The 25,773-nt window shown below is 45.0% G+C and overlaps 14 protein-coding genes across 14 annotated transcripts; 9 read left to right on the top strand and 5 right to left on the bottom strand.

Moving 5' to 3' along the window:
- Nucleotides 1–1,108: 1,108 nt before the first annotated feature.
- Nucleotides 1,109–3,310, top strand: C8R40DRAFT_1164988 (uncharacterized protein; the record flags this gene model as incomplete). Its single annotated transcript, XM_046230606.1, has 1 exon — nucleotides 1,109–3,310. One exon carries the CDS (start codon nucleotides 1,109–1,111, stop codon nucleotides 3,308–3,310), a length of 2,202 nt encoding a protein of 733 aa, XP_046092673.1.
- Nucleotides 3,311–4,628: 1,318 nt separating this feature from the next.
- On the top strand, nucleotides 4,629–5,094 carry C8R40DRAFT_1078909 (uncharacterized protein). Its single transcript, XM_046227023.1, has 2 exons — nucleotides 4,629–4,651; nucleotides 4,706–5,094. Exon 2 carries the CDS (start codon nucleotides 4,726–4,728, stop codon nucleotides 4,906–4,908), a length of 183 nt encoding a protein of 60 aa, XP_046092672.1. The 5' UTR covers nucleotides 4,629–4,651; nucleotides 4,706–4,725; the 3' UTR covers nucleotides 4,909–5,094.
- On the top strand, nucleotides 4,992–5,549 carry C8R40DRAFT_53405 (uncharacterized protein). Its single transcript, XM_046235369.1, has 3 exons — nucleotides 4,992–5,115; nucleotides 5,182–5,227; nucleotides 5,277–5,549. Exons 1-3 carry the CDS (start codon nucleotides 5,075–5,077, stop codon nucleotides 5,448–5,450), a joined length of 261 nt encoding a protein of 86 aa, XP_046092671.1. The 5' UTR covers nucleotides 4,992–5,074; the 3' UTR covers nucleotides 5,451–5,549.
- Nucleotides 5,550–5,767: 218 nt separating this feature from the next.
- Nucleotides 5,768–6,246, bottom strand: C8R40DRAFT_1065225 (uncharacterized protein; the record flags this gene model as incomplete). The annotated part of the gene is made up of 3 exons (XM_046225640.1): nucleotides 5,768–5,870; nucleotides 5,922–6,170; nucleotides 6,230–6,246. 3 exons carry the CDS (start codon nucleotides 6,244–6,246, stop codon nucleotides 5,768–5,770), a joined length of 369 nt encoding a protein of 122 aa, XP_046092670.1.
- Nucleotides 6,247–7,340: 1,094 nt separating this feature from the next.
- C8R40DRAFT_1065224 (uncharacterized protein) lies at nucleotides 7,341–7,833 on the top strand (the record flags this gene model as incomplete). The annotated part of the gene is made up of 2 exons (XM_046225639.1): nucleotides 7,341–7,471; nucleotides 7,524–7,833. The coding sequence occupies 2 exons, from the start codon at nucleotides 7,341–7,343 to the stop codon at nucleotides 7,831–7,833; spliced, it is 441 nt and encodes a 146-aa protein (XP_046092669.1).
- A 378-nt stretch (nucleotides 7,834–8,211) lies between these two features.
- Nucleotides 8,212–9,841, top strand: C8R40DRAFT_1157837 (uncharacterized protein; the record flags this gene model as incomplete). The annotated part of the gene is made up of 7 exons (XM_046229667.1): nucleotides 8,212–8,295; nucleotides 8,348–8,474; nucleotides 8,526–8,732; nucleotides 8,792–9,053; nucleotides 9,131–9,258; nucleotides 9,526–9,684; nucleotides 9,777–9,841. 7 exons carry the CDS (start codon nucleotides 8,212–8,214, stop codon nucleotides 9,839–9,841), a joined length of 1,032 nt encoding a protein of 343 aa, XP_046092668.1.
- Nucleotides 9,842–10,500: 659 nt separating this feature from the next.
- C8R40DRAFT_52862 (uncharacterized protein) lies at nucleotides 10,501–12,302 on the top strand. Its single transcript, XM_046235351.1, has 14 exons — nucleotides 10,501–10,603; nucleotides 10,669–10,701; nucleotides 10,761–10,780; nucleotides 10,841–10,855; nucleotides 10,908–10,946; nucleotides 10,998–11,029; nucleotides 11,078–11,091; nucleotides 11,150–11,179; nucleotides 11,335–11,394; nucleotides 11,455–11,589; nucleotides 11,649–11,868; nucleotides 11,925–11,970; nucleotides 12,017–12,139; nucleotides 12,197–12,302. The coding sequence occupies exons 1-13, from the start codon at nucleotides 10,552–10,554 to the stop codon at nucleotides 12,128–12,130; spliced, it is 810 nt and encodes a 269-aa protein (XP_046092667.1). The 5' UTR covers nucleotides 10,501–10,551; the 3' UTR covers nucleotides 12,131–12,139; nucleotides 12,197–12,302.
- Nucleotides 12,303–12,474: 172 nt separating this feature from the next.
- On the bottom strand, nucleotides 12,475–13,510 carry C8R40DRAFT_52449 (phosphatidylethanolamine-binding protein). Its single transcript, XM_046235333.1, has 3 exons — nucleotides 13,024–13,510; nucleotides 12,825–12,960; nucleotides 12,475–12,770 (listed from the first exon to the last, which is right to left on the bottom strand). The coding sequence occupies exons 1-3, from the start codon at nucleotides 13,351–13,353 to the stop codon at nucleotides 12,595–12,597; spliced, it is 642 nt and encodes a 213-aa protein (XP_046092666.1). The 5' UTR covers nucleotides 13,354–13,510; the 3' UTR covers nucleotides 12,475–12,594.
- A 629-nt stretch (nucleotides 13,511–14,139) lies between these two features.
- C8R40DRAFT_1164982 (uncharacterized protein) lies at nucleotides 14,140–14,821 on the top strand (the record flags this gene model as incomplete). The annotated part of the gene is made up of 2 exons (XM_046230605.1): nucleotides 14,140–14,297; nucleotides 14,350–14,821. The coding sequence occupies 2 exons, from the start codon at nucleotides 14,140–14,142 to the stop codon at nucleotides 14,819–14,821; spliced, it is 630 nt and encodes a 209-aa protein (XP_046092665.1).
- A 3,594-nt stretch (nucleotides 14,822–18,415) lies between these two features.
- On the bottom strand, nucleotides 18,416–19,589 carry C8R40DRAFT_1181422 (S-adenosyl-L-methionine-dependent methyltransferase; the record flags this gene model as incomplete). Its single annotated transcript, XM_046232953.1, has 5 exons — nucleotides 18,416–18,950; nucleotides 19,014–19,133; nucleotides 19,181–19,269; nucleotides 19,336–19,456; nucleotides 19,504–19,589. The coding sequence occupies 5 exons, from the start codon at nucleotides 19,587–19,589 to the stop codon at nucleotides 18,656–18,658; spliced, it is 711 nt and encodes a 236-aa protein (XP_046092664.1). The 3' UTR covers nucleotides 18,416–18,655.
- Nucleotides 19,590–20,287: 698 nt separating this feature from the next.
- Nucleotides 20,288–21,187, top strand: C8R40DRAFT_1164980 (uncharacterized protein; the record flags this gene model as incomplete). The annotated part of the gene is made up of 2 exons (XM_046230604.1): nucleotides 20,288–20,484; nucleotides 20,554–21,187. The coding sequence occupies 2 exons, from the start codon at nucleotides 20,288–20,290 to the stop codon at nucleotides 21,185–21,187; spliced, it is 831 nt and encodes a 276-aa protein (XP_046092663.1).
- Nucleotides 21,188–21,494: 307 nt separating this feature from the next.
- C8R40DRAFT_1031685 (NAD-binding protein) lies at nucleotides 21,495–22,525 on the top strand (the record flags this gene model as incomplete). Its single annotated transcript, XM_046223190.1, is given in 4 exon segments — nucleotides 21,495–21,562; nucleotides 21,617–21,826; nucleotides 21,843–22,177; nucleotides 22,245–22,525. The coding sequence occupies 4 exon segments, from the start codon at nucleotides 21,495–21,497 to the stop codon at nucleotides 22,523–22,525; spliced, it is 894 nt and encodes a 297-aa protein (XP_046092662.1).
- C8R40DRAFT_51982 (polysaccharide lyase family 1 protein) lies at nucleotides 22,435–23,914 on the bottom strand. The gene is made up of 2 exons (XM_046235321.1): nucleotides 23,109–23,914; nucleotides 22,435–23,047 (listed from the first exon to the last, which is right to left on the bottom strand). The coding sequence occupies exons 1-2, from the start codon at nucleotides 23,751–23,753 to the stop codon at nucleotides 22,601–22,603; spliced, it is 1,092 nt and encodes a 363-aa protein (XP_046092661.1). The 5' UTR covers nucleotides 23,754–23,914; the 3' UTR covers nucleotides 22,435–22,600.
- A 268-nt stretch (nucleotides 23,915–24,182) lies between these two features.
- On the bottom strand, nucleotides 24,183–25,338 carry C8R40DRAFT_1031421 (polysaccharide lyase family 1 protein; the record flags this gene model as incomplete). Its single annotated transcript, XM_046223168.1, has 2 exons — nucleotides 24,183–24,626; nucleotides 24,691–25,338. The coding sequence occupies 2 exons, from the start codon at nucleotides 25,336–25,338 to the stop codon at nucleotides 24,183–24,185; spliced, it is 1,092 nt and encodes a 363-aa protein (XP_046092660.1).
- Between the last annotated feature and the right edge of the window lie 435 nt (nucleotides 25,339–25,773).

Here is a 25,773-nt window from a genome sequence, read left to right as displayed (position 1 = left end):
CTTCGCTTCAGGATTCCTCCTCAACTTAATTATCTGCCCTCGTCTCCTTCAATTGCAATTGCCTTTCCACTCCACGCTGTCTCGCTCGAATGGACGCCTAAGCCAAACCACCGGATCAGTAAATCACAATAAAATTTGTGTAATCATTCCTTTGTATCCCAGAATTATCTAAAAGTTATCTATGTAACTGTAGCGTATGTTTACTACCTTTCCATGGTCTAGTTTATGTATCGTTTGGATATACTTAAAATTCTAATTGCTTAATTTGTGCAACATATTGAATCCTTATTGTCTACTTGTTTTGGTAAATTCAGTGTAATTGGTCACGTAAAGTTACCATAATTGTAAGATTTTTACGGCAAATAACGCAACCATATTTGTGACAAAACGTCACAATAGGCAAATACTATCTTGTATGGTAGGATACGGCCCTTACTTGACCATTTTAATTTACAAATCGATCTATCTATTAAAGTAAATTTTGACCAACAATAGTGTATCTGGCAAAAATTACGCTCCAATATTTTGGCGTTTATATAAGGTAAGCTCACAGTAAAGAGCTGAACTTACGGTAGCATGCGCCCTGTGAGGATTTTTACCAAAATTCATCAAAAATCCTGGGCACGAATTTTAAAACTTTTCGTGTGGCGATCAGGTGGCGATTATTGTGAAGCTATCGTGAATTTGGCGGGGGGCCGTGCTTATTTTAAATTATCTTTTCATAATTTTACCATAACCTCAGCTCAATTCCTTCAAAATATCTGCTGCCATATTTTTGTACATAACCTCGAGATAAAACCCACATTTTCGCCTCGAGGAAATCGGCTCATCCCCGCAGTGACAGTAACACCATGGATTATGCAGAACAACGTCGATCCAGTCACGAGACTTGATGTACGCAATAACCTACGAGCGCCACAGTTAACTATTAGTCAAAATTTAAATATAAAACACAACCTCGTTTTTCAGAGTCGGTTTGGAGAGTGGAGTTATGAATGTTCAAGCAGGCACGGTCTCCTGCTGAGGTGTATTGAGCCAGACAGGTATGTAATTTTTAATCATTTCAGCATTGAAAATTGAGCCAGTCTCGCCTGTTTTCAGAAGCACCATGGCAACACCTACATCCAATCCGAATTCTTCTCGGCTTTCTCGACTCATTAGTCTCCTTCTAGAGATTCACCCGAACACTTTATCGTTGACTTATGCCAATAGTAGTAATAAATCTCCTTCCGAGTCCTTTTCTGGCCCTCAATATCCGTTCGACCTCGAAGGCATTGCTGAACTGGATCAGGAATTCTGCCTTGGTCTGGGATTTAGCGAGAAGAAGAAGAACACAGCAGTTCACGAACTCCAGAGCGGGATCTTTGCCGAGAATGGAGTCGGAGGACAGTCGGATAAGGTTGAAAAATTCGAGAATTTTGAGTGGGAGGATGTTCTACAAGCATACGTCGGATCATCGACCACCTTTCTTGTCACTTCTACAACAACAACACCGACAACCTCGACATTCACCCAATCATCCCCGAGTTCTAATCCTCCCTTACTTCCTCCCGCCATCCGCCAACTACTTGCTCACGTCCATGCTCACTCTCTTCTTCGAGCACCTATCGACCTCCCGTTCTACGACCACAACAAGCGAATGGTCGGTATGTCCCTCAAAAAAGCTCACGAAGTGACGCGGATGGCTGCATATGTTGCATCCATTGTCCAGAACCTTCGTGTACCCAACGGTGTATACATTGTCGACGTCGGTGCAGGTCAAGGTCACCTTGCTCGTGAGCTTCTTGACGTCGTTCCGAGTGTAAGAGGTGTGTTGGCGTTGGATGGCGATGCTGTTCTTGTTGAAAGACAAGCAAATGCGCGTCCGGCCAGGGGTAAAGGCAAAAATTACGCTGTGGACTCTGGAACCGATGGCGGAGGTGCTACGACCAAAGTAACACATAAATTCTGTCACGTCACCTCCCCGGAGAAACTCATACAGGCTGTCGATGAGTGGTTTGTGGAGATAGAGACATCGGAGGTCCTGCGTTCAGATGTCCTGAAACCCGTCATCTTGATATCATTGCATGGTTGTGGTTCTCTCGGCATTGATGTACTTCGAGCTTTTGTCGGCAACAGCCATGGAATCGAAGAATTCCAGCGAGGAAAGCGGAAATGGGGTTTCATTGCTTGTGTTACGGTTCCATGTTGCTATAACCTATTGAGGGAAGGGGAGTATCCGTTATGTGCAGCACCCTGTTCCTCGCTTTCATCTCATCCTGATTCTTGCGGTGAAGCTTTCAATCAACTTACTCCGCCTTTTCGGGCCGCGACGTCTCCCATCACAAAATACATCCTCCCTCACCCTTTGACACCGAATGCATATCACCTCGCAGCGCAGGTACCTGATACCTGGGTCTGCTCCGAACCAATGAAAACGTCAACTATGGAAGACGTAACCTCAAATTTTACGGAGAAGATTGTCGTATCTGCTGCTCTCGCGGTGCGCAAAGTCGTTTGGCGGGCTTTGTTGGAGTGTGTTTTTGTTCGGAAAGGCATCAAAATCAAGCTGGGTGGTGATTCGGAGGATACCGATAAATCTTCTGGACAGGGATTTATCCCGCCTATGGAGGCGAATGCTTATATACAGGGTGGTCTCAACAACAAACATAGCAAACGTTTGAATAATAATGATAATAATTCCTCTCCCAAGTCTTCCTCTGCATCTACGACGTCTTACGCAGGTAAATTAGGCTCCAACCTCGAACAAGGTCATCTCGGGAAGATCGGCCGCTTTCCCTCCTGTGCGTACGACTCGTGGTCGACGTTTTTGGGTATGGCTGGTTCGAGGTTGGGGGTTGAGCTCTATCATGAGAAGTCGTGGACGACAAGCCCAACCTCGCCCAGTAGTCCACTTTCGATGTCCGCTGTTTCATCTGCAGTCCAGCGTATGCCCTCGTCTCAGTCGGGTACAAATCAAAGGTCTACTTCCGGTACAGCTCAGAATCACTCAATATCCGCAGCACTCCCTCCTTCTCTCGCCCCTCTCGCTCGTGCATTATCCATATTTTATGTCCTTCGATGCATTTTAGGCCCACTTGTAGAGAGTGCATTACTCGAGGATCGGGTGCAATGGGTACGGGAGCAGCTAGTAGCACGTAAACCAGACCTTCCGGCAGCAGAGGGCCGAGAGCGGGAAGTGACGTTAGTGAAGACTAACATCGAGATGGGGTATGAGGCCTCACTTGTTCCGCTTTTCTCACAACTCGGGGAGGCAGGAAGTGCACGGAACGTTGCGGTAGTGGTGGTACCAAAATATATTTCTGGGTAGAGACAGTCCGGTCCCGACGTTGGTTATTTAGACGTTCAAACTTACTCCAGTGTGATTGTTTGAGAGGCAGACTCTGGTAACGTTGTCGGTAAAGCAGTGGGTAGTTGTCGCTGGGAAGGCGGAGAAGCGAAGGCCTAACAAAGGACGTGGTGAGTAGGCAGTACACTTTCTCTGTCGATGTTATCTTAGTGACGTCTTCTCCCAGGTGGCTTACTCTCTGCCTATGAATTGCCCAGCGTCAATGTAAAACCTATGCAAACTTGACAACTGCAGTGACTAATAGCGGTTTCAGCGGGATGATGGTGATATGCAATGTGGATTTTTGACTGAGTACAGTACTGCTTATCGGTCTCGGAAGAAAGGCAAACGCCTTAAGTTCTGGAGGGTTATAAAGGGGGGCATCACTTGTATTGGTTTTTTTTGAACTTGGGATCCTAATATACTGATTCTACACCAATTATCAACTATGGCCATAGGCTATGTCTCAGCTATTCATGATATAGAGGTCATTCAACTCACAAATTGTGGGTACAGCTTCTACTTGCTTTAAACTTCCATATAGATGATCATACTTACACTCTATGTAGTGGCTGCCGGCACGGTTATAATATATGATCATTGTTAGTATTTTCCAATAGTCCTCATGCTTACGATTTTCGATCCGCTCACTGAAATCACAGTACTAACACTGAATGACGAGGTGAGTGTGCATATTTTTACTTAGGCATCCGTCGTTTTGATGATCACATGTTCAATAGTTTGAACATATCTGGGCATGGATAATTTCAAGTTTGTATCATTATTGGTTTGCCGCTGACATACCTGTTAGCAAAATTCGTGGTCAATGGGAAAGGCTCTGTTCATAATCGTGAGTCCGCCATAAGCCTATTTCAGACATTTATGTGTCAACTTCCTGAATTCACGTAGAATCGTTATTACTCACTCATCGCCACGGTTGTGTAAGTTGCGGACATTCATCATATTGTTAATCACTCATCAAGTTCGAAAAACTTCTGATGAATCCCTCTTCAATGACGACTTCAGAATCAACAATTACGGTGAGCCAAAAAACAATGTCCTTGTAGATTGTTTAATATTGGAGCGAAGCTCTTTTCGGAACTCTAAATGAAGCAGTAAGCCGTCATATTCTGTGGTATGGATGAATCATCTAGCTCAACAATCTTCAGGGGTGAGTATCATCTTCCGGCTTGATTCACTTCAAGTACATGTAATAACCTGGTTAGATGTATGTTTCCAGGTCTTGTGAGCCAATTCAATCCACTGAGGATGTTCTCTAGGTTTTCGATATTTCCACTGGGAGGGAGGGGGTGGTCTCATTACCTGCATAATAACAGAAAGTAAGCCCACAGTTAGACCATCAAAACAATCACAAACCATATACAGCAATCCTACTAATGCGATTATACGCAATGTACGCCCTTGACAAGAGGATCTTGAGCTTGATGCTTGTGGGTTTTGTACTCAGCATAGCAAGTCAAGGAGCAGTGGTGGGCGTCGCATTTAAGGATGTTAGAGGTGAGTTTGGAATAAACTCTCCTCTTGTGCAATCTCAGTCTGATCCCACTCGAAGCATATAAGGATACTGAAACACTTTTATGTGTGCCTTTACTCCCAACCTTTTCCTATTCCTTTTGGATCCCAAGACTCGCATTCGAGACGGTTTTGTGTATCCTCGCTCTGATCCGAGGATTCCAGCTCCAGAAGGATGAGATTGGGGATACCGATTGGTCAGGTAACGATCTTATGAAGATGTTAATCAGAGACTCCATTGGGTATTACATAGTGTAAGTTTCTCGCTCCTCTGGTTTGTCCTTAGTGCGGACTCACTGAATTACACTCTGAATACTCAGGATGTTCGCAATCTATCTGATGTGCTTGGTGGTCTGGATAACAAATGTCAGTAACAATAACTATGTGAACCAGCTTACGCTAACACGGCACCAAGACTGACCTTGCTGGAATTTCCTTTGGAATATCGGTTTCATTTTTGTGCGTGCTGGGAAATAGATTTATTTTGACCATCAGAAAAGCCACATATAGTAGTAAAAGGGATTGGATGTCTACGTCGATGGCAAGAGGAGTCGAAGCAGATCTTCTATATGCACCAAGTGTTGAATAATCCATTCACATATAATGATTTCCTGATCAGCTATAGAGGAATGAAAATTAATGAAAGTTCGTCCACACAGAACCGGGGTCCCGGAAGAACCATTCATACCATCTACATCTCAAACTTAAATTGCCCAGAACGAATGATTATTAGTTTCGAGAATTTCTATGGTCCTTCTGCCATCAACGTCTTAAGTTGTGCGAGCTAATGTTCAATATTTTATTCAAAGACCTTGCTAATCAGAGGGAAAATATTGTGACTTTTGACGAGAGACTGCATCTTTGTTCCATAGATGAAGTATGTAGTAAGTTCTTCATACTGGCGGATCATACTGGCGGACAAGGGTCAATTGAGTCTGACAGCGAGAATGGTGTGCTCGTGGCCAGAACCGCGGTCTTGCTGACATCCATAGCTTCGATACCAAACACCCTAAAGACAGCCAATGAGCTCCCATTGTACAACGTCAAGAGTGAAACTCACCCTGGAGAAGCAATAGCAAAAAGTACTGTTTGAGGAGTCAACCCTGTATCAGTGGGTGTGGCAAAGAAGCTCGTGAACTGTGGGTCATCTTCGATGATATATGCCAAGGCAAACGTCTCTGGGTCATCTTCCGTCTCACGCGTGAAGGTTATGGGTATTTCGCATCGACGTTCCCATTCGGAAGGGACATCTATCTGGAGGGAATGCACTTGGGCTATACCAGCTGCGAGCAAGAGGACAAGACGTGCGCTAATTACACAAGATGGGTTAAACCGTTTGAAAACGGATGTAGAAGGGGGGCCACGTACCAGAGTGACGCTCGCATGTTGGTGGGCAGTGGACACAGAAGATGAATGGCACCTTTATAAACCTCAGACCAGACGGCGATTTATTACCGCGATTTGACCATGAGGAGGATAATGATCTTCCCGCTGTGCCCGTCTATCATACATAACCTTCAACAGACCTCGAGTTCTCGACTCGGTTGTCGTTTGATTCCATAGGACCCAGGTCACAGGTGCCTCTAATCAAAATCTGTACCCATATCAGCGGTTAGTGTTTCGAGTCCCCTCAAAGATAAAACAGCACTGGATAGGATTTGCGTGAAGGTCAAGACCTGGATCCCGATTATTTAATCCTCTTCGACAAAACCTGCCCCAAATCCCAAGTCGAGTACCTCTTACTCGGTGCACAATATGCTCCGTTTGATACAAATACCAACTTTCCAAGCCGTTCTAATTCGCAAAACCTGTATATCTACAGCACAGCACCTGTGCCTACCTGTGCAATCCTATAAGTGACAGCAAAGCACCAATGCTGTTACAATACATACTGGGCCGCTGCTTAGTGTGAGATTGTTTTGTTCTCACTCAGTATATATGATAATCTGGGATTGCTCGCTCATTAGTGGTTTTGCTACTCATTAATTCTGTATTCGAAGTCAGAATCGAAGGCACAATCGGAATGGGTTCAATACAACCGATTGCGGCCTCGAAGTCTGGGGAAGCTGGGGACTCGAGCCCCCCTGCCCCGCAACCATTACCGCCGCTTTTTCGACAGGCTCAGCCTGATCGAACAAGAATCTCATTGCCTTCGACGTCAACTGGGAGACTCACTACCACCTCTGAGTTGGATTCTGAACCAGCTCCCCGTTTATTACCGCTACGGTTAGGATCTCAATTCGCTCCGGAATCTATATTATTGCAGATGCCTCCTCGAACAAGTCTACTGCCTCCTCGCTCTATTGGACCATTCTATGTCGTAGAACCCGAGTCAGTTTGGGATTCATCCAGTAGCAGAAGTTTGTCACTCTCTTCGTCCTCTGGTGAAACCCAGCAAGACTTTCCGATAGCTGATGTGCCTACTACACCGACACACCGTACGTTGTCTAAACACACTCACCACGGCATACAAATCACTATGTCGCACTGGCGATGGTTCTTGACAATTGTGGTGTTCATACTGGGTATAGGCTCGGCCTTTGCTGGATACAAAAACAACTCGATAGCTGTAGTTGTTGTTGGAGTTGTCACCGCAGTGGCATCGCTGATGTGAGCGATTCAGTTCCTTTGTAACGCGTTGGATCTCAATCACGTCCAATAGATCGTCTATTATTTCTCAATGGTCAGAGACTCATAAAACGAAACAGGGCTCATCGACATACCCAACACCTCATAACCTTGATCAAACACAAGCACCCGCCCGCGAAACGATTAGGTTGCCTGAGCTGTCATTCAAACATGGACCCTCAATTGAGGCTTCGAGCACTAATCGCCTGAATCTATCTGAGCATAGGGTCTTCCAGTCGGCAGCGGGTAGAATATATACTGGTTCGTCAGGCTTGGAGATTAACGGAGGAGAGTCTAACGAAGTCAGGAAGCGTAATAATCAGTCCGAGAAAAAGGAGGTGTAGTTTACTTCATGAAATTTCATAAAATATAGAAGTTGACTGTAGGGTTTTTTGATCGAGAGGCTCTGTATTTGTACAACCAATTAATGTTATCTGAAATACGTCAACGTTCCGACACTCAGCCAGTCTCTATGTATATATAGTGAGGGACATACCTGGTCATTTGATAGCAGATACCGTGGCAGAAATAGAGAAAAGCACGCATTGTACTGTAGCATGCAGATCCAAAGGTCACAAGCATACATACTTGACCGTGGGAAAATCTCCAAACAGCGACAACGAAGGACAGCGAGGATTGTACCATTGGGAGTGCCCATACCCAGTACCAAATTTCTACGTTTCTTTCTCCAAAGCTCAGGCCGTCTGTATCTGAATAACGAAATGACGAAACATAGCAAAAACAACACTGCGTCCTCAATTTTCTCCTACGCGGAATATAAGAAGTTGGACTATGGAACGAAGAAGGTACATCTTTTCTCTTCTGGGCTTGCCCGAGTTTGAAACTGTCATTTCCTAGCAACGTCTTGGAAATGAATCCATGCGCCGCTTTGACGCCTGTGCGCTCTGTTTGAACAGAGCTCGAGAACCTTTAGCATGTAATGAAGGTCATCTATTCTGCAAGGAGTGCGTTTATACAGATTTGTGTGAGTGCTATCACTCCAAGCCATGGTGAAACAGAATGCTTATCGTTCCAGTGACGCAGAAAAAAGATATCAAACGGCAGAAAGAGAAATTAGAAACGATGAGGAGAGAGATAGAGGAAGAGAAGGCGAAGGCGAAGCTTGCTGCGAGGGAGAGGGTCCTCAAAGAGTTTGAGAAGGGTCAACTGGGCTTAGGCAGTCATAATGCTTCGGCGATTAGTTCTGGAACTTCTATAAGTTCAGATAAGGATGAAGATGGGGGTACGTCCTATTTTTCAGTTCACCGTCCTTGACTGGAATCAAATCTTGTTAATCTTTAGCAAATTCGTCCAATCCCCTCAAACGTAAATTCAACTTCTCTTCCTCGACCGTGGAATCTTTAGCTCTCGAAGCCGAGGAGGCTGCTCTACGTCAAATCGAAGTGGAGCAGCGAGAGGCATTGAAGGCGAAGTTGCCAGACTTCTGGTTGCCTTCGTTGACGCCCACGTATACAGGAAAGGGCGACGCGGAAAGTGTGAAGAGTCTGGAGGATGTCAAATTGCAAACAACATGCAGAGGAGGAAATCCAAAGCATGCGCTGACGTGAGTTCCCATATGCACCTGTTTTCTCAGATTCGTTCTGCAGCGCCTTTCTCGTACTCACCATATTTTTGAGGTAGCATGAAATCACTTATACCTGTCAAGTTCACATTTGAGACCTCCAGCAAGCCCAATTCTAAAGATTCGGACCAACAAGCGATATGCCCCTCATGTAAAAAGGTGCTGTCAAATAATACCTTGATCTTTTGTGAGTTGATATATTCTCGTTCTCGGACGTCGACTATTGCTTGCGTCGCACCGTATCCGCTACATATTCCACAGCATTTCACTTTCTTGTATAGCCTGCTACTCTCCTTTCGCGTAGTTTGCGCTTATTTTTTCCCCTAGCGAGCACTTGAATACGCTCTGCGCATTTCCCCTCACTGTTCACTGTTTACGGGAATCGTGCTGCTCCTCCTTTTTCCTTTCCCAACATCCACCTCGTCATCATGTTAACAAACTTTCTCTGTTGTAGTATCCAAACCATGTGCACATGTAACCTGTAAGACATGTACGGACACCCTTGTTAAGCCCGCGAAGCAGTGTGTCGTTTGTGACACCACTTTGAAAGTTCCTGATGATAGCAAAGGAGGCAAGGAGGGAAAGAGTGATATCATTGAGCTAAGAAGGGAGGGTATGTTCACGTCCTTTCTCTGCCTCTTCATTGTGCCCCCACTCTTATTGATTTATAAACACTTCTCACATTCTGATTTTTATATCTCACAGGTACCGGGTTTGCAGGCGGTGGACTGGCCGAAACATCGAAAGCTGGAATTGCGTTCCAGGGTTGAGAACGGAACAGTTCGGTCTGGGGTTTGATCACGAATACAAAGCATAAGATGCGTCTGGTGTAAGACGTGTCTGCATCTAACTGCCTTTGTTCTGTAATCTATGTCCTCTGAGATCTGATGCGGTCCACAAGAGAAATAAAGAGCAAACGTATGAAGAGGATGGTTGAAGACCGACCTCTCAGTTACTGAGAGCCGACCGTCAAGGAGCAGTCAAGGATCTCTGGAATTTCTACCGAGTGCATCGGTGTATCAAGCTAAGCTAACCGCGAAACTGGGCTAGTATTGTCAGAGTTTCTTTGGCTTATTGTAAAGCAGCAGAACCTTGGCATACTTATGTGGCTCAATAGTTGTTACGGCGCTTTTCGGTTCTCACAGACATCATATATGTATGTGCATCGCACATCGCGAAGTCCCGTTAACAACACTTTCATGCTACATTAGGTTACTATCGTACGCTATGTCGACTTCATTGAGTCGAATGATTCCCGGAACACTTTCTCCTAATCATTCCTTCATGTTGTAGCTGACTTATTGGATAAATTCACAGCTACCTGCAGTTCATTATAAGGTTTCGTATCATATAGGATCATAACTAAATGGCAATCGGCCCATGCTCTACCGACAGGCTTTATAAAAGCGAAATGGGACAAGATGAATGATATTCTTCACCCACAGCTCTAACCAACATTCTGGTAGGGCCGGTTCTTTTCATGGATATCTTTACATTTATTTCGGATGGTTATGTGGATCGATATGCAAATTGTGAGCACTCCTGTTTTGGCAAAATTTGCGTCTGTATCTTCATCATTGAAATAAATTATTCTCAGTGGCTGGATGCACACTCCTACTCTATGACTATTGTTAGTTGTACCAATGGTTGAAGCATTGTAAAATCTACTGATTGCACTTCTTGCGATAGTACTCACCCTAGATGATGAGGTGCGTTTGTCAATCACATCAAGTCATAATTCCTTTTTTGATACCACGAACTTACTGTAGATTGAATTCATCTGGGTAGGAAGAATTATGATACCCATACATCTCTTCCTCATTATAATGTCTACAGAGAAAATCATGGTCAATTGGAAAAGTGTTGTTCATAATTGTGAGCATGCTTGTGTGTATAATTACCAATGATCCAACAATGTTTATTCAGAGCCGTTATTATTCATTGATAGTCACAATTGCGTAAGTCGACTATCATGCAAACTATTGAAATTATCTTACTTTCAAAAGGGTCAATAACTACGGTAGGCAATCTACTAAGCTCAATACATGGGGAAGAATGTCCTTAGAATTAACTTACAGCCTTTTTTGGAGGTTTAAGTGGTTCAGTGAGTGATGTCAATACTATTATTCTGTTAAATGCTCATTATCATCCAGGGGTAAGTGCTAGATCAATCTGCCTAACCTAACTATAAATATCAACCATATAGATGTGTGTTTCATCTACCATGTGTTTGTTTTAAGGCCTGACTCTTTGGACTTGCAAGGCTTCCAATTCTCTCACTGGCAGGGTTGGAGTGGACTCATCACTTGTATGATAGTGGAAAGTGGGTCTCGGACAATTCATAAATTCAGCTAACAGTTGCATGCTCATTTTCCATATGCAGCCATTCTACAAATGCGTTTATATGCATTGTATTTTCTTGACAAGAGAATTTTGTCATTAATGATTGTAAGCTTCATTGTAAGCTCAGCAAGTACAGCTGCTGTGTGGGTCATATTGACTAGGGGAAACTTTAGCAGTGAGCCTTTTTTTGCAAAATAATAGGGCTCTGACTGAAGTGGAATTTTCCAACCCAAGCCCAACTTGAATTTCCTTTCTGTCTTATAAAAATGCCAGATTACTGCTATGCAATTTGGATCCCACGACTTGCATTTGGTACATTGTTATGTATTCTTGCACTGATACGTGGATTCCAGCTTGCAAAAGACGAGAGTAGTGTCTTTGAATCCTCCACACTCCCTTCTGGGAGGATTCTCATGAAGGTCTTGATCAGAGATTGTATCGGGTCCTATCTGGTGTGAGTCTTCAATCTCTTTCATTCACTTTCATATAAATTTCAACATCAATTTACAGATTGTTTACGGTTTATTTGACATTTCTAACAATCTGGTTAAAAAATGTATGTTATCCTTATCATTCAAATGATCAAGTATTAACCAATATAGACCAATCTCATCGAAACTTGCTTCAGCCTCTCAGTCGCGTTTGAGTCCATTGTTGGAACTAGGACCATTTTGAGTATTAGGAAGGTCACAACAAGTGGTGGTCCTGATGTGTAAACATCAATGGTGAATGATATCTTGACTTAAAAACTTCCAGACACTAGAACATCTATCTGGTCATAGAAATCACATTGCTACACTATCATACCAAGCTGTAATACTTATTCCTTCACCTCATATGTAGTGATATAATGGACCCCTCGAGGGAAACCTCAAGCTTGAGCTGTAACGTATCAAGGTCTTTGGCCTGCAGTGGGCAGGTCTTGAGTCAGTAGATAACAGCTCATATCTTTGGGTTGTAGCATGACTCATTTTTTGCTATGTATGTATCACCAATCACGGGAGCGTGATGGAGCCACCCTCAAGCGATTTTACACTTCAATGACCGACCTTTTTATTATGCCGGGGATTTGCAGGCAGAAAAGTCTGAATTGGTTGAAGATAGATAGATAAAGTATGTGATTACTGTAAGTGACGATATTTTTCATTTTACCAGATTTAAGATGGCTGATTGTTTGCTTTTAGACGTCCACCGATTTTACAATAAAATAATTGGCTCCAACGAGCTTCAAGCCATATTGGGTTCCAAATTCAAACGCATTCCAACTCCGTCGCTCTTCTAACGCAGCTCCATGCTCCTTGGCACCTTCTGGAATGGTGAAGGTATTCCCTGCGGGCTCCTGGAAGAGCAGAAAACCTTTACATTTCGAGAATGAGAAAATTAAAATGACAACTGTTGGAAATGGCATACAGTATCTGTGGGAGCCGCTCCCAGGTGGAGGACCAGGTGGACGATAAGGAGTTATGGATGCTCTGGTCTTCAATGCAATCAGGCTGGAAGTTCCGCTTGGACTTGAAGAAATGGCAGGAGACTTGAGACCGGTTATCTGTGATATCAGCCCAAGTAAGCATATTGAATACAGTTCTGTGCAATCAATGACAATACTCACTACCCAATGTCTAAATTGTCTGTATTTAGGATCTGCTCTGGACGGTGCATCGGGATCCGTCATCACCAAAGTGTAAGAGGTCTCTCCACGGTCACCGGTCAAGTCTCCCGCTGTTTCATCGCTGGTCACCATTGGAGTGAAGTTGATTTCTGGTTCTTCTAAGGTATTATCCCGCAAAAGCTCAGTGCTAAGTACTGCCTCTATTCCCCCGGGATAAATAACGGAGAACAACACTGTTGGGACGAAACCTGAGGTTTTGGGAATAACGTCAGGTATGATGGATTCTCGCTCGAGCGCGGTGACAACTGCAGAGAGAGGGTCAAGAGCCATAGTTATCAGTATTGTACGTTGGTATCGTTGAAGGCAGTCGTGAAGATAAGAATTGAATATTGAGCGCCAGCGCCACGTAGACTCGGCCCGGTTTACTCCGCTTCTCAATCAACGACGTTCATAATGTTACGTCCGCTTTGAGTTGGAACGACACCAAAATCGATGACAACGATGGAGAAACTGATCCGATGGAAGAGTATGTCTTCGCCTCTCGCGCGGCCGCAGCTTCTACACCTGGAATTCGCGAGAGCATCGAGCGACTATGGGTTGATATCGCACGATATGGGCCGACAATTCCAGCTTCCACCAACGTCGCTAGGAGGAGCGCACGAAAGCGAACTCCTGGACCAAGTGATTTTGAGATCCCACAACAGCCAATGAGTTGGAGGGAGAAGATAACCGAACGGGTAGAAAGACATCCGTAGTTTGTTGGTGGGTTCGTTGTTGTAGGTTTGGGCATTGGGACGGGGCTGTTGGTTGGATTTCGATATCACGGGAGAGCGCAAAGGAGATCCCGAAGTCGGCCAGAGCACAGCTATAGCCGTCGTCAAGTTGTCGTTGTCCTTGGAGGCGACTTACCCTATGGTCCTCCACTCATCCTTAACCCTCATCTCTGTTCTACGGAACCCATAGTCCCTCATCCCGAGCCAGAACCGATCATTAGATGTTTACCAGCTGCCGAAACTCGGGGCGGGTCGGCGTTTAATGGTGTTCAAAGTATGAGTGCAGTAGGAACACTTCGAGCCAGCCGAGGTGTTGAGGAAGGAAATTAGGATAGCAGCGAGTATGGGAAAATCCGCAGAGATGATGCGTGGTGCCAGATTGGTCGTGGCGAACGTTGACATCGAGGGATCCAATGCCCGCTATGGATTCGGTCCGTATTCATCCAGTGCCTTTGGTATGCAATTCGGTGTCGGGATGTTTTCGAACTGGATGAGAGGGGGGTAGGTAATTTGTTGAATCTAGTGGTATGTTCCTTGCTTTGTGTCCTTATAGTACACTACTGAATTCTGTTAACCAGTATATCTCTGCCGCCACGTATCACAATCTCCTTTGTTCTCCGTTCACTTCGGAACTCTTTACTCTTGATATGCCAACAATCTGCGAGACGAGGTTCTTTCTTCTACCAGCACCGCCACAACCATTGACATCGGCACCGTCAGCAGATCCTGTGGTTGCTTCCCAACTCGATCCTATCGCTACTAACCAACTTCCCAATCCCGATTATCCTCCGCCTCTATCTCCATCACCTCTGCCTGCGCCTCTACATCTTTTGATTTTTCAGCAGGTCTCGCTTCAGAAGAAGAGGCGGATGTTGAGGGTAACGCTGGAGAAACTATGGGCGATAGTATGGTTGAAAACAGTTGGATTACCTTGCCCGTTCAGGGTGAGGGAATATAAGGAATGTGCTGCGAAGAAGTGTCTTTGCTTATTAGTGCGTCTCCTAGGGCGTGCTTTCGGCTCTTGAAAGCTCCTTGAGCGCTAATTCTAATCAACTCTTTTTCGATTCCTTTTTGCAGCTTCTGATTCGTCAGCGTACGTCGTCGGGATGAGAACGCCGGGATCCACAGCCATCGGGCAGCATTGGGCTTGTGCAGCGAATATCAGTCATAATAACTTCAGCGATTGGTTCCGAAACTTTAGAGGCTGCTCTACGTCAAATTGAATTCGAGCAACGAGAAGTATCAAAGACGAAGTTGCTTTCGTTGACGTTCATGGATACTTACGTATTTTCGATACAGTATGCAAGCCCTTATGATAAGTTCAGCTCGAAAAAATCAAACGAACAAGCGATATGTATGTCCCTCATGCAAAATGCTATCGTACGACGTTGATCCATTGTGAGTATGGCGCATCGTCCTTGGCCGTTGACGTCGACGTTTGCTTGCGTCGCTCCGTATTCGCCGCATATTCCACAGCATTCTATTTTCTTGTATAGCCTCTTCAGTCTTGGTGTCGTCTAGCCTTTTACTCCTAGTCATTCCCTGCTTGGAAGCACAAACGGCGGAAAGGAAATTTTTCACAGGACATGGTCAAAGAGCTAAACGGGCGGAACATGTACTGCTCTTTTTCGGCTTTTGATTCTTTCCGAGACTCAATGCGTACAGCTGTGTACTCGCTTTCAACGCCGATCTCCACACGAATTATACTGACAACTGCACTATTCAAACCAGTTCTAACTCATGTGCACACTTGAGATCAGCCAAGACCCTCGCGAAGCAATGTGGCGTTTACGATACGGCTTTGAGGGTTCCTCATTGAGCTACTAAGAAAGGAAGGGACGTTTACATATTCTTTCTTTGTCGCATTATCGTGCGTCGGTAAATTCCTTATTTTTGGTTCGGCTTATAAAATACTTTTACGCCTATTAGTGATGTTAATATCTAACAGGTACCGAATTTGCAGGTGGTGAACTGTGATGAATTGACCAAAACGTCCCCAGCCGACGTCATGTTCGGGCTCAGAACGGATGTGTTCTGTTCGATGTGTTCATGGATACCTGTCAATGTACGACGTATCTGCATCTGTCTGCATTCGGTCCTTAATTCATGTTCTCAGTGATGGATCAAATGTCTCGACCGTGCCCCTCAAAGGCCTCCAACCCCAATAACTGAGAGCAGCTAGTCAAGGAGCAGTCAAGGATTTCTGGAATCTCAGCGCAGCCTTCCTCTCACAGATATTAAGACCAAGTGAAATCGTGAAGGAGATAGTTCACTTTGCGCAGCTTTACAAATGATCCGTTCGTTGTCCTGCGACCAATCATGCTCGAGATACTGCATTCAACTTTGCCTGTTTGATCGCTTTCCATAATATATGATTACCGTAAGCTATGTTGACCCCCATGGGTTCCCGAGACTCAGGTGCGGGAGCGCCTTCTTTATCCACTTATGCGGTTTCAAGTTGACTTATTGGATAGATTTACTACATGTAGGTACAAGCTTTCCTGGTGATGCGGGAGCGGTTGAATCAAGTAAGATCATATAGAATACCGAGCTTATAATGATTGTCAATCACTGAGTCAACCTTCATTAGCCTTTACTGTGTGGCCTGTATAAAGGCATGCCCCCGGACAAGATGAATGATCTCCTTCACCCATCACTCTAGTAGGAGATGGTATTTTCCACGGACCTATCCTCAGTCATCGAGGATGGTTATGTGACTCGATATGCAAACAGTAAGCACTTCAGTGATGACTCTTTCTATCTTCACAGATTTGTTCAATGACAAGACAAATTGTTCCCAGTGGCCGGAAGTGCTCTCCTACTCTTTGACTACCGTAAGTGATACAGATATTGCAATATTGGCTACTTATCGTGATCATTTATTGTGATAGTGCTTACCCTGGACGACGAGGTCTGTTCATCAGTTGCATTCAAACCATGCGTCCTTTCTGATGCTACGGAAACACTGTAGATTGAATTTATCTGGGTCGGGAAATTTCTGGTTCTCATAAATATTTTATTCCTCATTTCTATCTCGGTTTGCAGCAAAAATCATGGTCAATTGGGAAAGGGTTGTTCATAATTGTGAGTGGGATTGTCATTCTTAATTTGCTATACTCATCACTCTCTATCCAGAGCCGTTACTATTCACTGATAATCACAGTTGTGTAAGTCGGTTATCATACAGGCTAGTAACTAAGTTCAAGATTACTGAAATCATCTTGCTCAAAAGGGTCAACAACTATGGTAGTTATCTAGCAAACTCAATACACCTGTGGAAACTCTGCTGATCATCGGGGTCTAGTTCTTTTTGGACATTTGAGTGCCTCAGTAAGTCGTGTTCGAAGCTGTCGTTACTATAATGGGTGTTTATTTTCTCTTACCAAGGGGTAACTGCTAATAAATCTAAACCTGCCTGAAATTAACAAGCCAATACCAATTTTTCTGATTGATGTAGATGTATGTTCTATTTTATGTCTATGCGCTGAATTCTGACTCCTTCAAGGTATCCATTACTCTTATTGGCAGGGTTGGAGTGGTCTTTTCACTTGTATGATTGTGGAAAGTGGGTTTTCAAACAATATCAAGTGAATTTCTTTTTGTTTGATTCCCAACACAGTGATCCTACAAATGCGTCTATATGCATTGTACTTTCTTGACAAAAGAATTTTATTATTGATGGTTGTAAGCTTCATAGTAAGCTCAGCAAGTACAGCCTTGGTCTTGGGTTTAATGTACAGTGGTGGCATTAGCAGTAAGTTTTCCTTGTAGATCACAAGGGCTAGGGCAGAACTAAAATTTCTTGACTCAAGCACAAATTGAAACCCCTTTCTGTCTCACAGAATTGCCAGATTATTCCTATGCAGTTTGGATTCCAAGATTGGCTTTCGATACCTTCTTGTGCATTCTTGCACTCATACGTGGGTTCCAGCTTGCAAAGGAAGAGAGTGATGACTTTGAATCATCGACACTTCCTTCTGGAAAACATCTGATGAAGGTCTTAATCAGGGATTGTATTGGATCTTATTTGATGTCAGGTTTCAATTTTTTCCATCTATGCATACAACGTTGAACATTCACTTGCAGAATGTTCGCTGTCTATTTGACATTTCTAACAATTTGGGCAAAAAATGTATGTCAAACTAATCATTCAAATAATTCTTACTACATCCATACTAAATACCCAAAACCCGACTCATAATAGGGCAATCTCTTTGAGACTTGCTTCAACATATCAGTTGGATTTGAATCCATTGTTGGAACTAGGACTATTCTGAGAATCAGGAAGGTCACGAACAATGGTGGTCCCGATGTATCAGCATCAATGGTGAATGACATTTTGAAGTAGAATTTCTTAGATGCATATACAGATAGAGATCCAAGTCCTATTTCACTACTACCCTACCAAGTTATATACTTATCCCTACCTTTAATAAGTACATACATAGTACCCGTAACATAAGGCACATAATGATCTGCAAAGTGTACATCGTACTCATATTGTACTCGGCCTTCAATACACACATTTGAATGCACACGTTCAAACAGAAATTCAAAGTCTTGCACTCATTATACGCACAACGAAAAATTCCGCACCATTGAGCACGGACATAAGGCTGTTCCTCAACGGGATTACCCTGGGATCCTTTCCATAGCTGTATGCTTCAACGCTTCATTGAACGACATCTTCTGAGAAAGGAATATTGCAAACAAACACAGACATTAGAGTCACATTGAACACTGCCCCAGACTGTCAGGATCGACCCCAGTGCGTCTCGCAGTCAACATTTGAGGTGAAAACCTGTAAGGACTTGGTAATTGTTGTCAGTATCAGAGTATTTGACAATCCTGTGTCTGCGTCAAGCGGTCCGCTTCCAAACGACAATCCTGTCCTTCCCCTTATGCACATCCAACAACGTGTCATCATCCGGTATCTTATTCAACACCACTTCCCATTCACTGCCGCCGACACGCAAAACCTCTTCGTACGAAGTAAAGTTACTGTAAAAAGGTGGTCCGGCGGCATATGGCTGCGGATCGTGAACAGGAACGTGTGGAAACATCAAGGTTATGAGGTATCCTCCAGGTTTGATCAAAGAGTTGATTTGGGAGCCCCATAAAGAACGTTTCGAGGGTGGGATGGCGACGAAGAATCTATACGATCAATGAGAAAAGAGTGAAAGATTTTAAAACGTGGAATGACCAAGAACAACGTACGTATAGTCATAGATCAAGTCGAATTTTCTATCCTCCGGAACCTCATACTTGAAGAAATCGGCGACTTCGAAATGGATTTTTGACACCAAATCTAGGTCCAATGAACTCGATTGAGCTAACCTAAGATAAACTAAGTAAAGTTTTGAGCAAAGCTCTGACCAACTCACTGATTGGCCGCTTCAACAGCAGTGGCAGAAGCATCGAGACCAATCGTGTCGTGTCCCAACGCTGAGGCAAGATAGATCGTGTCATAGCCCTGGAAAGATTCAGATACGAATTACAATCAGCTAACTGGGTCATGCGAATGATCTGGCAGACGTACCCTACCGCACCCAGGAACCAGCGCCCTGCCACCTTTTGTGAACGGAATTTCACCGCTCTCAACGACCTGTCGCAATGGTGGCTGGATTTCACCTGAGTCCCATGGTGTCACTTGTTGCTTCCTGTGAGTGTGGTGAGGTATGCCTGAGAATCATGAACATGGACCTACCATAGGATATCCCAGGTCTGAGGATCCTCCGTGAGTATGCTGCGCATATCGCCGACCCGATTCCCAAGAGGATGGTCGTCTGCCATGTTTAAGGTAAGGTAATCGATAATGGTTCGCTGTTATCGGTGATGTTAGTAAGGAGAACAAAGGAGCAACAGTTGAATCTGGGCTGATTATATGTTGGCAAACTCGTGACGTTCTTCAACCATTTCCACCGATCATCGTCGGAGGAGTCCTTGTCAGTTCCTCGAGACCTCTGGAGGGACCATACTGGCGTCGAGAGTGTAGAATTCTTGCCGATATGATCATAGCTGAGTTGAAAGCTCAAGCTCAGGCGAAAGGTAGTTATAAGTAGAACTTGGAGCGAGAACCAACTTGAATGCCGGTGGCATATCGTGCCAGATTATGCCGCTTGTCAATATACCGTGCACTTCAGCGCTCTTCAGCAGATGCCCTCATGCTTTCTTTACTTTTGATGATTGATTTCCCTTGACATACTCGCTGATAAGATGCGTCTCACTTAACTCCAAGACTTATAGACCGCTTGCGCTTGTGCAACAACGACTTGCATGAAAATATCCATGGAAATTCAATATTAATGACAGCCCGTGTTACAGCTTCGATAACCAAAAAGAAGTCATAATTTATACTGTACAAGCTATGCAAAACTCGGCACAACTTCTCCAAACTGATCATATTCTTCCCGCAGTATAACGATACGTCAGTCAGAGATAGACTATATAGCGTGCAACTACGCTTGTCGCAAATCTCCTTCCTCCTAATCATGCTTGGGAATTCATCTAATTGGCATCGATGGCTATCTATCAGGCATATGCATTTTAGTTTCAAAGGAAGTAGCCCACGATGGCTACTGAACCTCGTTATATTTGCCCTGGGGATTGCCTCTACAATTGCAGGGTACAAAAACAATACGGTACCCGTCACTGTAATCGGGGCCATTGCAGCACTGGGATCTTTGATGTGAGTTCGCGGCCTCCTGCCCCCTCTTCTAGCTCGCTCTCCAAAACTTATCTCAACTCCTGACCTCAGATCATCCAGCGTAACACCGTTGTCAAAGATGCGAGGTCATAGTATTGAGTTGGATCTGGAGACACAGGATTTAATGCTCGATGACTTTTCCCCATCCACATATCATAATCTCTGGACTCTTCATCATTATTCTGATTCCCCTTCTGGCCTGGATGCCACCCTTGCACCCTCATCCACACTGGTTGAGCCAAGGCTCTCTGTTTCCTCTCTTGATCATCCTCTCCCCGATGATTTACCTTACACAATCAACCCCACACTTCCGGACTACCGGTCCCCGTCCAGTGCAAAAGATTCGGATTCGGATTCAGATTCACTCTACAGTCCCACCGAATTGGATACCGTACCTTCGCTGCGACTACCTTTTCCATATACTGACTCATCTGCCACAAGCACTGTCTGGGAACCATTCTCACTGACAGACGATCTCATTGACTTTGAAAGCGTCCTCCGGGCTGGTAAGCCTTCATTGTTACATCATCGCTCCGAGTCTGTGCCAGCATGGTATGTAAAGGGGACTTCCCCAAGTCTGGTCGAAGATGATGGACTAGGAATTGGACTGAACATGTACCGGGAACCACGGCCTCTCGTTTTCGACGATTATCTGGTCGATGACTCCGGATCAATTCATCTTTGAAATGGAACCGTTACACAGGATTTTAAGAGATGATAAGTGTTAAACGCGAGGTTAATACGAGACGATTGACCAAGCCTTGCAATCGAAATTGGGACAATGTATCATTAGAATTCCTGGAACCGCATCATACATAATATTAGACCAGCTCGAAAACTGTGAGTTGTGTAAGTATAGACGTCCATAAACGCGTGGGGTCATTGACAAACCCCAGGTGTGAGCGCCTATTGAGACCCCTTAGCTCAGGGACGACGATGACCATACTTGGTCCGACTTTTACTTGTCCCTCACCTACTGGGTACGATTGAATATGTCAAGCGATTCTGGCCCAGTAGTCTTCATCACTGGATGTACTGTTGGTGGTATTGGTGCCGCTTTGTATTGCCGTTTTCACTGGCGTGAAATTTCCTGCTAACTTGCTTCTTTTAACAGAGCTGAAGTTTTCGCAGACCGAGGTTGTACGGTCTACGCGTCTGCACGGTCAGAGAAATCTATGGATGGCCTACAACACCCGAACATCCGGAAGCTTCTCGTCGATGTCACTTCGGACGAATCTGTGAAGAATGCAGTAGAAGAGATATATGAGCAGGCTGGGAGGTTGGACGTAGCTATTTCGAATGCTGGGTTACCCGGGATAGGTAAGTAGGGGCTTTCGCAGCGCGCTGTACGATTGGTTGACCGGTAATCTTCCAGGACCACTCGTAGATCTTCCCATTGATTACATTCAATCAGTGATAGACACCAATTTCTTTGGTTTCGCCCGCCTTTGCAATTACATCGTACCCCGAATGGCCAAGTCAAAGACCAAAGGACTTATCATTCCCATTGGCTCAATTTTAGGTGAAATCGGAACTCCATGGACGGGTATATATAACGCGTCAAAGGCAGCACTACATTCGTATGCAGAGACCCTTGAGATGGAGTGTAGGCCATTGGGTGTAAAAGTCATGCTCGTTGCTCCAGGAAGTATCGTTTCAAATATTGCAAATGTCAGTCCCTTCCTTCTTCCAATGATTTCTCTTTCCTCATTCCCCGTTCGGTCTATAGAATGCAGCCAAAGTTCAATTCCACGATCCTCCTCCTGAATCTCTATACAAGTCCTTCTCTTCCTCCATCAGATTCGTGATGTTCCAGTCTCAGACAAAGGAATACGGAGCCATGCCTACGCGGGATTTTGCTACTCAACTCACGGACTACATCGTTACACAAAGCGGGCAACTGGTTGCAAATCCAGTCAAGTATGTTTCTATGGGAGGATCGACTTGGGTGTACAAAGCCTTGAAGTGGTTGCCGAGACAGTGGTCGTATGACATGATATGGAATGGCTTGAGTAAGAAGTAGTACCTTCGTTTGGAGTATTGTAAGTGAGTAAAATGAAAGCTATGTAGCTAACAATTTTTGTACATGGGTATATAATTAGAGGGTTCCATATCCGTCATTGGAGAGACCAGTGCTATCCTGGTCAGTGATGATCGCGCCCTCCGTCCCCAAAGATTGGACGGTGGAAACAACAAACGCGTCAACCTCATCGCGGGGTGAAGCCCCAGCATTAGCTATCACCAATGCATATGCTTCCGCTGCGGTGAGACTGCCAGCTATGCTAAGCGAGGTCGGAGCCCAGGGCGAGCTTAAAACTTGTGCGCTGCCAACTGTATTAGCTGCCGCGCCATTTAGCACCCCATCCTGGTTGCTGTCTAACAAGTTGCCGGTGGCGAAGACACTTTGGTTGTCGTCGATTTGGAAGTAATCGTCGGAAGCGCTTGTAGTACTGGGTCCAGCGATGAAGTAATTGCTGATTATATCATGGGAAAAGACGCCCCCGGTATTGGCAACAGTATAACCAGCTTGGTAGTTATAGATAACCTTCGAGCCAATATCATCACTTCATTCTAGGGTGGGTTCTATTTCCTGAAAATGCACTCACATTGTTGATATACTGCGTGTTAGCCTTTGACAGAGGCTGACGATTGTGTGCGCTAACCCAGAGGTTTGCATACCACGTAGATGGCCCCGTTTCCAAGTGAGCTCCGAACTGCTGTCCAATAGGCAAAGCAATAATGGAGTTTGAAACCGTGACATTAACCGCACCGACAGCGTCGACAGTGTCAAATACTCCATACTCGAGCGAACAATGGTCTAGGATAATATTACTTGCGTCACCCATATTGAACGCACTCTTCCCGTCATCTGTTTCCTCCGTTCCTTGCCTCATACGGAAGTTCCGTACGATGATATTAGTCTTTCCACTCGCAGAAACCTCCCTTCCCATGACTCCAATTCCCGGAGACGGTGCAGTTTGGCCGTTGATAGTGAGGTCACTGGAAAGCGACACCGGAGACTCCAGGACGATGTAGCCACTGACAGAGAAGGTTATATTTCTCCCTGACTCGCTAACGGCGTCGCGGAAAGACCCCGTACCAGAGTCAGCAAGGGTGGTTACAGCGAAGGGAGAAGTTCCTCCGGTTGCTATTGAGCCAAAGCCAACAGCTCCCTCAAACGCTAAGGCTGAGACCAAACTTGGGAGGAATATGAATGCGAAGGAGGCGAGGATACGTTTGCTTTGTGCCATGACGAGTCAGATATCGCGAAAGGCGTAAATATCATTGATCCTTATAAGACTTGAAGTTTCGAAGATCGCACGAACGCGTGAAATCCGGGATATTTCTGTATACCATTTGACATTGAGCATCTGGACACAAGGCAATGTCCTCGCGGTTGTAGAGATGCTGGACGACGTTCTGTATCGTCTTCATTTCAGAGGTTTAGCCGCGGACCGCAACAGCCTACCAGGACCGCAATGACGAAACAAATTTCTTCCCGTGTCGTTATAATTTTGTCAGGGCGTATAATAGCCATATGGACTTTTTTTTATCATCATCGACTATTCTTGCGCTATAAATTGCCGGTTTCCAAAGCAAGATTAAAGGTTTTAAAAATGTTGTTGTTGACCCAGTACAACGAACAAGGATACAATGAATGATATACAGACTCGAAGACATTAGAGGGTTCCATACCCGTCATTGGAGAGTCCGGTGCTGTCCTGATTCGTGATGATTGCACCCTCCGTCCCAAGAGATTCAACAGTGGAAACAACGTAAGTATCAACCTCGTCACGAGGTGAAGCTCCAGCATTGGCTATCACGTAGGAGTAAGCCTCCGCCGCTGTGAGACTGGCCATGCTGAGCGAGGTAGAATACCAAGGCGAACTCAAGACTTCCGCACTTCCTACTGTGTTGGCTGCAGCACCATTGAGCACACCGTCTTTATTACTGTCTAAGAAGTTTCCGCTGGCATAAACGCTCTGATTATCGTCAATTTGATAGTAGTCGTCGGAGGCGCTTGTTGTACTGGGTCCAGTAATGAAGTAGTTGTTGATAATATCATGAGAAAAATCACCACCAGTATCGGCAACTGTATAAGCAGCTTGGTAGTTGTAGATGATCTTTGGGGCAGGATCAGTGAGTAGATCCCCGCATGGTAACTAGACCTTCTTAAAATACACTTACATTGTTAATGTACTGAGTGTTGCCCTTCGATAGCGGCTGTCGATTATGGGCACTGACCCAAAGGTTGGCGTACCAGGTCGATGGTCCAGTTTCCAAGTGAGCTCCGAACTGCTGACCTATGGGCAAAGCGATGATAGAATTAGAGACAGTAACATTGACTGCACCAACAGCGTCGATTGAGTCGTACACGCCGAAGGCAACAGAACAATGGTCGAGGATGACATTAGTCGCATCGCCCATGTTAAAAGCGCTTTTGGTGTCATCCGTCTCCTCGTTTCCCTGACGCATGCGGAAGTTCCGGATGATAATGTTGCTCTTTCCGCTAGCAGAGATCTCCCTTGCCATGACTCCAATCCCCGGCGAAGGCGCAGTTTGACCATTGATGGTGAGGTCGCTGGAAAGCGACACCGGAGATTCGAGCACAATATACCCACTGACGGAGAAGGTGATGTTCCTGCCAGATTCGCTCACGGCGTCGCGGAAGGTTCCGGTGCCAGAGTCAGCGAGAGTGGTCACAACATAAGAGGTAGTACCTCCAGTTGCGATCGAGCCAAAGCCAACAGCCCCTTCGAACGCCACAGCTGAGACCAAAGGAAACAGTAAGGATAAGAGAGAAGCGAAAGCGATAGCACGTTTTATTTGCGCCATGACGAGTCGTAGCGAGCCACATTGAGCGAATTGAGATGATTCTTTTATACAGTGAAACACATAGAGCCTTGAACCTTGGACAGCGCATCAGCGCGCGAACACCGGGGTGATTTTGTTCATCATTTGACCACGAGCACAAGGCAATGTTGGGGTTCCCGAGTGCCAGGAGGAATCGAATGGTGTTCAATCCACATCCCTTCTCCGAAGTTTTGGCCGCGGGCCGCAGTAGGACCGTAGAAATAAGCTGCGAGTCCCGGTACATGCACAATACCAAGAGGCGAGTGAGATTCAGATCGCGGGTACTTATGTTGCCACGAGAAAGGCCCAAAGCCTAGAACTTTATGACGACACCAGCCATTCTCATTGGCTTTTTGTGGCACAAACTCTGCCAATTTCATTCAATCATTGATTTTTGAATACTCATAAACTGTTTGT

Source organism: Lentinula edodes, assembly GCF_021015755.1.
Source record: "Lentinula edodes strain Le(Bin) 0899 ss11 chromosome Unknown C8R40scaffold_1, whole genome shotgun sequence".
In the NCBI taxonomy this organism is placed as follows: Eukaryota; Fungi; Basidiomycota; class Agaricomycetes; order Agaricales; family Omphalotaceae; genus Lentinula; species Lentinula edodes.
This window is presented reverse-complemented; position numbering and strand designations above follow the sequence as displayed.

Excerpts from the sequence above, each read along its gene's own strand:
- C8R40DRAFT_53405 (XM_046235369.1), top strand. The coding sequence starts at position 5,075 with ATGAAGATGTTAATCAGAGACTCCATTGGGTATTACATAGT. Across the intron at positions 5,116-5,181 it reads TCCATTGGGTATTACATAGT|GATGTTCGCAATCTATCTGA; the intron begins GTAAGTTTCTCG and ends CTGAATACTCAG. Across the intron at positions 5,228-5,276 it reads TGGTGGTCTGGATAACAAAT|ACTGACCTTGCTGGAATTTC; the intron begins GTCAGTAACAAT and ends CACGGCACCAAG.
- C8R40DRAFT_52449 (XM_046235333.1), bottom strand. The coding sequence starts at position 13,353 with ATGGCTCTTGACCCTCTCTCTGCAGTTGTCACCGCGCTCGAGCGAGAA. Across the intron at positions 12,961-13,023 it reads GACAATTTAGACATTGGGTA|ATAACCGGTCTCAAGTCTCC; the intron begins GTGAGTATTGTC and ends CTGATATCACAG. Across the intron at positions 12,771-12,824 it reads GAGCGGCTCCCACAGATACT|GTTTTCTGCTCTTCCAGGAG; the intron begins GTATGCCATTTC and ends CGAAATGTAAAG.
- C8R40DRAFT_52862 (XM_046235351.1), top strand. The coding sequence starts at position 10,552 with ATGGATATCTTTACATTTATTTCGGATGGTTATGTGGATCGATATGCA. Across the intron at positions 10,702-10,760 it reads ACTCCTACTCTATGACTATT|TACTCACCCTAGATGATGAG; the intron begins GTTAGTTGTACC and ends TTCTTGCGATAG. Across the intron at positions 10,947-10,997 it reads GAAAAGTGTTGTTCATAATT|AGCCGTTATTATTCATTGAT; the intron begins GTGAGCATGCTT and ends ATGTTTATTCAG.
- C8R40DRAFT_1078909 (XM_046227023.1), top strand. The coding sequence starts at position 4,726 with ATGCGATTATACGCAATGTACGCCCTTGACAAGAGGATCTTGAGCTTG.
- C8R40DRAFT_51982 (XM_046235321.1), bottom strand. The coding sequence starts at position 23,753 with ATGGCACAAAGCAAACGTATCCTCGCCTCCTTCGCATTCATATTCCTC. Across the intron at positions 23,048-23,108 it reads ACACGCAGTATATCAACAAT|GTTATCTATAACTACCAAGC; the intron begins GTGAGTGCATTT and ends ATTGGCTCGAAG.